Source organism: Hyposmocoma kahamanoa, unplaced genomic scaffold (assembly GCF_003589595.1).
Source record: "Hyposmocoma kahamanoa isolate Upper Pololo Valley unplaced genomic scaffold, ASM358959v1 76, whole genome shotgun sequence".
NCBI lineage: Eukaryota > Metazoa > Arthropoda > Insecta > Lepidoptera > Cosmopterigidae > Hyposmocoma > Hyposmocoma kahamanoa.
In genome coordinates this window covers 11,185,663-11,196,013 of record NW_020653900.1, presented here as the reverse complement: position 1 = coordinate 11,196,013, position 10,351 = coordinate 11,185,663, and the positions used below count along the sequence as shown (strand labels likewise).

Below are 10,351 nucleotides of genomic sequence, written 5' to 3'. Positions count from 1 at the left end.
TCACTGGAAACACAAGCATACTGAAGTCAGGGTTTGAGTATTGCAGTGAGCACTGAAAATCATACTCACGTCCTTGCCATTAGGGTCGTATTCCAGAACTCTACTCAATACTCAAGTCAGGACTTGAGCAGACTTGAGTATGATTTCAAGCACTGGAAATACGACCCTAATGGCAAGGACTTGAGTGTGATTTCTAGTGCTTTGAATCATACTCATGTCCTGACTTGTGCATTGAGTAGAGTTCTAGAATACGACCCTGAATATTGATTTTAAACTTGAATTTTCCAAAAATGTACAGGAAGAGGGGTTACAAAATGTAGTTACTGCTTTTCAATAGCAGTGACCCAAAGCAAAATAACCGCTGTATTCCGAATGATACTACCTATAAGCTTTTCATTGAATAAAATAATCACGTTACAACATTAAGCGGGAGTATAATTCGTCGGCTTTTTACGCCTCACTTTTATTAAACAATCTTCCTAACGAATTTGGTCTCTAATAGATAGGCTGCGATTCGAGAAGGCCATCGATGTGGCTTAATGTATAATATTTGTTATAATATTATAATAACGCACACACTGAACATAGCCCCGCACTAGGGAAACCCTGAGTCGCGGGTGCCATGGACACACACATAGATAACAACAAATCACACTCAAACTCTCGAGAGAAATAAATGTAGTCCATACAAATATTTCTCCCGGCCCGGGAATCGAACCTGGGACCTCTGCGTGGCAGTCCGGCATGGTAACCGTTCAGCCACTGAAGCAGTTAACTATATTGCAACTTTTTTGTTAAAAAGTTTTATTTACTAATTCCAGAAAAACAGTGGCATAGAAGAGCAGCAGTGGTCGCGCCGGTTTGCGAAGACGTTTGATGACGATGACGAAGAGTTCGAGATGCCCGACCCCACTCGCCACATAAAATATCGGATATCGTCTAAACCTGAGGCTGTCGCTGAGCGGTTAGTATATTAACATCGTATCTTTGAAGTTTTTAGGCGTGTAAATAATTCTTCCTGATTCCCAGTATACAGGTTTCTACCGTCTCGCTCTAAAACTCGATTGTTCATCAAATTATAGTACAGAAAGTTTAAAAAATGTGTGTATTTCCAAAAGTCGTGAAACAACCTTACTTTAAGCTCAAATTGTTAATTTCAATACTGAAGACTGTCGTGGTACGAGGCTTCGAAGTATTTGATATCCACCCAGCATAAGCAGTGATGTCATGAAACTTCTACGTTTACAATTCAGACGCCGCCTCGTCTTGACAATCCGGCCCTTGCTGGAAGCGTACGCGGCTACGTGCCGCTGCCTCGTCGACGGCTCGCAGAAGGAAGTCCTAAGGAAAACTCTTGATTCTCTTATTGAGGATTATACTCAGAACAGGATGCCTTACGGTTAGTAGCCCAATTCGTTTTTTGAAGGTAGCAACCATAGATATAAGTCAATATATTATATTCTAAAATGTAAAAGTATTGACACGATAAGAAAAATAAGCAGTAGCACTATTTAAATCTTAGATTCCCTAGCTTTTGGCTCACCGCCCACTTGGGCAAGATAAAATAATTTCAACGCCCACCGCCACAAATAATAATTGAAAACACGTATTTTTTTATATTAACTTAACATAAAAAATGACAAGAAAAATAATTAGCCATACTTGCTTGGTCCTGAAGCATGTAATTTATATTTAGTTCATTTTCATGTAATTGGGAGTTTATGGCTTTCACCATTGTAGTTTTCTGGGTCTTACAAGGTTAACTTCTATGTTACGGTAAATTTGTAAACGTTTAGTAGCAATACTCTCTTCGCCTGTAGATTTAATGTGATAAAACCTGCATGTTGAAGAAAGTACAACGAAGTGCCCAGATGTGGGACTTATAATTGGTTGATGATTATCATTATAAATAGATGCAATACGTAGAACAAAACACAACAATAACATGTTATATTAAATAGAAAAATACAAATGCTCGATACAAAACTTTTTTTTTAGAAATATACTTTCATTCCACTTTTCCGAGCGTTAATAAAATAGATGTTCATCGTATTAATCTATTACAGGTGAAGCAGCTTCAATGGACGCCATCCGCAACTGCCAAAGGATACTCCGTCAATGGGGCGTTGTCGATATGTACACGGAAAAGCGCGAGCGCAGGCTGCGAATTTGCGAGCCATATCGCAACGCAAACGCGTTGCAAAGTATCTGCAACAATATTTACAAGTTTAATATGGACACGCCATTACTCCAATAAACTGAAAAACTGTCCAAAATTAAAACTTACTTTAATAAATACATGAATAGTAAGGGTACGCCACGCATCAAGGTTCTTGAGTGAGTGAATGAATGAAAAAAAAAACAAAGTTTAAAGGATTTTTTCTGTGTCGCACTTACAGAAAACCCAGCTAACATAACATGGACATGCCAATGGAAAGATAGATACGGAAACATGCGTTTGTTAATTGTATGCGATAATCTCAAATGCACATTGTCTATAAAAATATTATTACAAGTTGCATATCGATACGCCACTGTTAAAGAGGAAGAAGCGATGTGTCATCAATGTTGTCGCAGCAAAACAAAACAAAAATGTGTTGAAAATTACAGTATCAAAATTGACATTCTCTAAAAAGTGGCAAAATCGGGAAATTACAAACTATGTAGTGGAAATTAGTTGATAAAAAAACCAGTGAGTGACACAAACTCCTAAATATTCGAGTTGTGATATAGTGTAAAGACATTTTTTATTAAGTACAATTAAACACTTATTATTATGTTAAAATGGTGAGAGTTAAAATTTGTCAGTACGCGGATATAGGTGTTTCTGGGTCATATTTACTTGATATACATTTCTTTGGCGCGAGAATTAGCTCCTCTTAAATCCTGCCTTAGGGCGCTCGCTGCGTCAGCGTTCCTAGCTTGTCTCACGACAGATTGGTTAGTTCAACAAACTAAGCCACGACCGGTTAAAATCGACATTAGACAGCGCACGTCTTTGAGGTACCTTGTACTGTAGCTCTTCTGAGAACGGTTTTTCTGCTACGCAAAATATTCTCTGCATGCGTAGGTATAATAGGTATAGTGTGTCAGACTTAAATATATGCAAATTGTCAAAATTCTTTATTCAAACTTCGTCTAAGCGAATTTATAGTTAGGCTTGGTTCAAATCTGAGCAAAAATATTTACAACATTTATTTATTGAAAATACTCCATTCGTTTGTTATTATTATTCATACATGCATTGGAGTGTTTTAACAAAAAAAAAACAATATCTTGGTAGTAAAAGATCATGATATTCATAAAGAAATATAGCAATTACACAGCGACTTCTCTCGTCAGCTTCTGGTAGCTGCATGAAGAAACTTCATAAGTTTCTGACAGATGGCGTTGATGGAAAAAAGCCGTTTAAACCTAACATATGGATCGGCTCGACGAGCACAGAAAATTTGTAAGATCTGGAAACCCCGGCTTTGTAACTCAGTTAGTTAAGAGATACGAGATCGAGTACGAAACTTGCTAGTGTTCGATCTTCGTATCAATAATAATAAGAAATTATATTAACAACGTAATTGCCTCTGTTTTGTCTTTGGACTAAAGAAGCGACAGTTTTGTGTTTGTACTGTGCGCTTCTCGGCAGGGATTACGTCTAACGTAAAACATAATTTATATGATAACGCAAGCGAAGTCATTTGCGCTTGATAAGAAAAAGGCCCTAAAACGACGAATGATGAATAAACAACCATTAGGATTTGTTTGTTATTAGGATTACGACAAATGTAGCTGAAAATACGCAACTGATTTACGCTCGTATGTGTTAAGCTAAGATTGTTGTGTGCTTCTTAGCGTGTTTTTTTTTATTCATTTTAGGTCAATTTATATTGCGGCGGAACGGAATGGAAGCGACTTGTCACGTAACTAAGCGACGCGAGCGTAATTCGACCGTGTATTTTCGGTTTTATTTGCCTCTTCAAATATTATCCTATATTAGAAATACTATGTATTATGGAATAAATGTCGGAAAATTGTTCCGAATGATATAGGGACAACATCGATACCACATATGAACACTACGTCAACTTTATTTTAAGGTCATTTTCTATTGTTATTTTTGGAAAAAGCCGTATTTATTAACTAATATTATACTCCCTGAATTTTGTGAAAAAAATATAAAGAAACAAAAAATAAAATTCGAAAAAAAGCAAAAAATAAAATTTTGTGAAAAAAAAATAAAGAAACAAAAAACAAAATAAAAACAGAACAAAGGCCTTACCATGATCTCTTATTACAGTTCAGTATAGGTTCTTAACGACAAAAAAGCGGGATGGTGATATACGCGTCATGTAGCGCTATCTCACAATGATTCATTTTAGATCCTTAACTGAATCGTAATAAGAGTTCATGGTAACTCCCCTGGTCAAAAAACAAAGTTAGCGTAGTATTTTTTTGTTTCTTAATTTTTTGAAGGTATGTGTCAAAATTCACCGGTTTCTTAAAATTCTAATTGCAAAAACATAGGTATTATGTAGTCATCTAAATTGTGATTAAAGTGACAGTTTCTATTTGCAAGTTATTTTCTCAAAGTGTATATTATACACGCATACTTTGTGTGATTTAATGCTTGAAAACTTAAAATATTTTTTACTTTTAATACAATTTACCTGTTACATCGACATCTGTAGCTCGTTTCTTTGTCTATTTCTCACGTTTAGATGCGATTTGATATAAAAAGAAAATGGTATTATTCAACCAACGTTCACTGTTTTTTTCCTACCATTATAAGACGTAAAATAAAGCCTACACACATTATTTTGAACGACTATGAATAAAATATGAAGTTTTTGTTACTATTTCGTAATCCTTAGTTATACAGAGGACTTTTTAATATTTGGTGAAAACATCACACGTTTACCACCACACATTTATGTAACGCAGTAAGTACCCCGCACCATCCGCGATCGCCCCTGTTTCATTCATAAACAAATGCGCTAATTCTTTTATTGAATGTCAGAATGTTTAACCACCATGATATTCAATTTTTTCTAAGTGTTCGATCTTTGTTATTAATAATTATAACAAACTAGTGGAGTAATTTCACAAAAAAATAATTAAATATTAGTAGTTAAACATTGTGACATTCAATAAAAAATGTAATTACAGAATAACGACATCTCTAGCCAGTGCTGGTAGCTGTAAAAATACCTAACTGGGTGACGAAATACTTTAATAGATTTCTCATGAATGGCGATATGGCTAAAAAGTCATTGAAAACCGACAAGCACATAGAAAAATTCGTGAGGTCCGCTGGTTCGTTCCGTGGCTTAGTTTGCATAACGTCGACGTAGCACGGTTTGCTAGGAGACATCGGTTCAAATCCGGCTGGATCGAAGAAATCTTTCTAAGTGTTAGTAATCTTTGTATTAACCATTGAAATTTGCATTTTTTTATAATACCAAACGACTGATGGTAAGCGACACGCCACACGCGAGTGGCACTCGGAACTTTAAATCGTAAAGATCTTGGGGGCACTGCCAGTCACCCTGAGACGTTGTTACATTATCCTGCGCGGCATGTCCCTCGTCCCTCCCCGCTATACCCACAGGCGCTAAAGTACAAGTAGTATTTTGGTACGAATACAATCTGCTTACGAATAACATGCTGTATTTATTATTATTTCGGGAAAATTATTTTATTGTGCAAATTTGGCTTATCAACTTCTGTTTGAAAAATGGCGTCTTTGAATAGTACCTTGAAAAAAATTAGATGGTGATTACAAAGTAATCTTTTTTTGTAAAATAAGTCTATTTTATATGTTAAACTATGTTTAGTCATAAAAAAATTGAATTTCTTATGTTTGAAAATAATTAAAATCCAAACTTTATAATATATCATACATAACGTCATCAGTAACTCAATACGGAGGTCTCTAAACTGTGCGCCGTGATATAAAACGGCAATAACTGCTGAATAAGTAATAATTTCTTGTACGTTTTCTAAAGAAAGAACAATTATTTTCAATCATATGAAATTAAACTCTGATGAGGCGTACATTGTAAGCGTGAAGCTCAAAGATTGGAGCCAAATATATATATATATATATGTGTGTGTGTGTATAACTAAGTTTATTTTTTATGTGATTTAAAATAGAAAAAACTTAGAAATCTTTCTCAAAGTTCAGTTCCGACAAGGATTTAAATAGGACCAAATGTTTATTAAAATTTATATAACTCAAAATTCTTGCGTCACTATATTGAACTCCCCGTTCAAATTTGAGCCAGTAGATGTATAGATAAGAAAAATCTCCCGATTTAAAAAATAAGAGTTCGCTCTTGACTTCGTTTTTTTAGGATTAGACAGAAGGAAATGGGTCTTATCAGGCGCCGTTTCATTCAGCCACTGTAAGCAAAGCAATTTAATATCAATATCGTGAAACAAAATTCTCAAACATATTTACTACCTTTATGTAATTATTAACCAGTCTTAAAATCCATATGACCGATAGGTTTGTTCAAGAATTTTTATCCAGGGTGAAACGCTGTATATAGTTTACATATCTTTAGGGCTGTCAATTTGGTTGATTAATAAGTTACAATTAGTTATGTTATGTATATGGTTTCGTATTCATTAGTGGCCTAAATAATAATACATGTATCAGTGCCTTATGTAATCTATTTATACAAGTTGTGATTGCGTCATGAAAACAAACAATTTGAATGTTTTTTTTTTGGAATGCTGTTTTAAACAGTTGGTAAGGCGAGGTGTTTACTTGCAAAGGCACTACTTGTTTTGGGTAAGTGTGGGACCGACATTTTGAACTGATTGATGTGAAAATATTATCTTTTTGAAAGTTTCCAATAATGTTACTTAGAAAAATCGTTTCTTTTGCCATATGCTGTCGCCGCTTTTAAAATATTATAAGTTACTTACAGGACACTCTGTATCTTTCAGATTCAATTGAATAGTGATCTCAAGATTACAAAAGATTGTAAAATAAACTAGCATTTGTATTTAATGTTGTTGTATGGCTGGCCATTTTACTAAGCTGGAAATGTAATTTTTATACTAAATAAAATACTCTTAAGTTGACGAAAATTTAATTTAGGATGTAACATATTGAGGGCAGCGAGGAACAAATAAGATTGAATAAACCAATCTTCAAATTATTGTTTTATTTCTTTTAACTTTACCACGATGATTTTAAATAATGTCACTTGAAAGTTGTATTGGGTAACTTTCCGAAAAACTTCAAATAGTGGAAATTTGAAAGGGAAAAAAAACAGTAAAATTGGAAAAATATAGTTCAAAAACTCGTATTATGTTCTACGATTAGATATTTTTCAAGGTTTTATTTAGTATGAATAATAAAATAAAATTGTATAAACATTGCTAAATGTAATTTTCGAACCCCACCTTGGCTTATTTTAACAAATTCTCTTAATACAGTTCAATATCTTCAATTTTTGACAGGTGTTACTACCAAATCTGGAAAAATATTTCTTTTTCTGAAAAAATTCATGATTTTGTTTCCATTCATTCATCAATTTATTTTTTTTCCTTCCATGACCCAACACTACTTTATTTTTTTATAAAATATAAGTGCGCATTTGACCTCCATCTCACCTGATGGAAAGTGACAATGAGGTAACGATACTTCAAAGTATCCCGTGATTCGGAATAAAAACCCACAGACCACATAACTTCCGTGAAAAAACCGATCTAACAATTTTAAAAGCCACGAGATGGCGCTGGTCTAGCAAGTACCAGTTTTAACATTTTTAACTAGACTGTCCCAGAAACAGGGTGATGCTTATTGTATAGATGTATGTATTTAGAATTTATTAACGAATTTCATTTTAAACTTTAAACCGCGGTAGGAAGTATGGAACAATTGACCATAGACGTTTCATCAAAATTGTAAATATTTGATACTAATTTACTAAATCTGGTGATTAATTGATTTATCATTGTTTTTTATTTTAACATTAAGCATTTTTATGACAAGTGCCACTTTTCCTTTGTTTCTGTTAATATTCATCGCAAGATTACTCTCATTACTGAGGGCTATGGAATCATTTCTCTCATGGCACAAATTCTGTAATTCGGCACTGACAAAACAAGGAGTGTAAGTACAGATTACTAAACTTAATATGTAATTACTATGTAAAAGATACGTCACTTTCATACAAAATCGAAAATACCTACCCTATAATAGCCTACTAAATCTGACTGAGACCCAGACATATATCTAGACAGACGCCGCAAGTACAGCAATTTGTATGAAAACCGAGCGTGACACATTTTATGTATCCACCATGACGTCACAAGAACTATTTATTGATGGGAAATCTCCTTCCGTGCTAAATCGATTGAATTCGATGGAAAACGCGTAAACACGCGTATTCCATTCAATTAATCGATTCTAAATAGAATAATTTTTGTTCAAGTATTTGTTGATTACAATATCGTAATATTAATATAGTAGAAAAATACTAGAATAAGGCAGTTCAGTCGTTTATTTTACTTTAAAAAAAATTCAAACATTACTTTATATTCCAAATATTAAAATTGTTGTTCTTCCAGTAAAATGAGCTTACTATACACTCCCGGACACAACTTTCGAGCCACCTTGAATTTTTATTTTGAAAGATCTAGAATATAAAAATATTGTTTTATTAAAGAAAAAGTTTTTATGCAGTTTTAATGCTGGCAGTTAATTCTTTGCATTATATGTTGTTTTGTATTACTCGTAATATTTAAATAATAGTAATAATTAATAAGTAATTATTTGCTCAAAGTATTCGGACATTCGAGGCGACGTGCTGCAAAAATTATCGAAATTACGGATACTACTGATAATAGATATTACAAAAACTGAAAAAAAAAAAACGAAACGTTATAACAAAAGAGTCATAGAATATTTTTATAATATTGTTAAGGTCATAATAATTTCCGTCCCTTTGTTTTCAAAATCGATCAGAATCGAAAACAGTGTTGCCTAACGTATATATCACTCAGAGTCGTATTCTAGAACTCTACTCAATGCTCAAGTCAGGATTGCACTGGAAATACGACCCTAATGGCAGGGACTTGAGTATGATTTCGAGTGCTTTAAACCATACTCAAATCCTGACTTGAGTATTGTTCTCTCAAGTTAGGATTTGAGTATGGTTTAAAGCACTTGATATCATACTCAAGTCCCTGCCATTAGGGTCGTATTTCCAGTGCTTGTGTTGCCAGTGCAATCCTGACTTGAGCATTGAATAGAGTTCTAGAATACGACCCTTAGACTTGAGTATTGCAGTGAGCACTGAAAATCATACTCAAGTCCTTGCCGTTAGGGTCGTATTTCCAGTGCTTGAAATCATACTCAAGTCTGCTCAAGTCCTGACTTGAGCATTAAGTAGAGTTCTGGAATACGACCCTAAATGTTAAATTTGGCCAAAACAATGTACAAGCGGCCGTACCACAGAAACTGAATGCATTATGTAAAAGTGCGTTCGTTCGATATTCATGGCCTATTAACAAAGGATCACAACATATATCGCACCAAGTAAAAGCCGTAATGTATTACAAATCATTAGACATACACTGGGTTGCATATTTGTTATAACCGTTTAGCCACAGTTATGGTGCTTTTGCAGTTTATAATGGCACAATTATGCATTTTTCGCGTTTTCGACTGGTGTTTATCTACTATAACGGTCGAGCACGTTCTGAAGTGTAGCAGCGGCAAGTAAGTGAATTTCACTTGCGGCGTCTATCTAGATATATGTCTGTGGACTGAGACCAAGCGCTCACTACGAGGAAAAAGAAAACTTAAGGACGCGCTCAGAGAGGTGAAAATGACGTTGACCGCCGCGTGCAATCAGCGGTAGGCACTTAACACGTAATGTCAAGCGAGTGACGGAGCCCTCTGGTGTAAGCACGAGTGTGTAGATTATCTACATTTTAATGTAAGTTTAACCTGTACAATTATACTATCTACGACAGTCAACGATTCCTCGATTATTAATTGAATACTTCAATTTGTAGTGTTTGATACATCGAAGCATATTTGATCAACTATAGCCGCAATGTCTTCACGACTTTTTCTAGATGCAATCGTGATCTGAAATATAATGGAATAACGTCGCCTTACTTTCACAAACTCGTATCTTAAAGCACAAAGTTACTGAAATGTTAAAAATTGATATACAAATGTTGCAGGTTGATTTCACATCACATTTCCTTCACATTCACACACTGGCTTTTGCCTATTCTTAAAGTAATGCATGCAAATTAATACCCTTGATAAGAAATTAAAAATAAATACTAAGTTTTTCCATCTCCTGAATAATTACTCTTTTTAAGA

General features: G+C 34.3%; 1 protein-coding gene across 2 annotated transcripts in view; it reads left to right on the top strand.

Annotated features, from left to right (window-relative positions):
- LOC113232376 (glycerol-3-phosphate acyltransferase 1, mitochondrial) overlaps positions 1-3,715 on the top strand; it is a 79,939-nt gene extending 76,224 nt beyond the window's left edge. For both annotated transcript variants that reach the window (XM_026467069.1, XM_026467068.1), the window contains 3 exons: positions 822-964; positions 1,254-1,399; positions 2,067-3,715. In XM_026467069.1, the coding sequence (XP_026322854.1) occupies positions 822-964; positions 1,254-1,399; positions 2,067-2,257 (480 nt within the window). In that variant the 3' untranslated portion in view covers positions 2,258-3,715. The remainder of the gene's footprint in view (positions 1-821; positions 965-1,253; positions 1,400-2,066) is intronic.
- Positions 3,716-10,351: the final 6,636 nt, after the last annotated feature.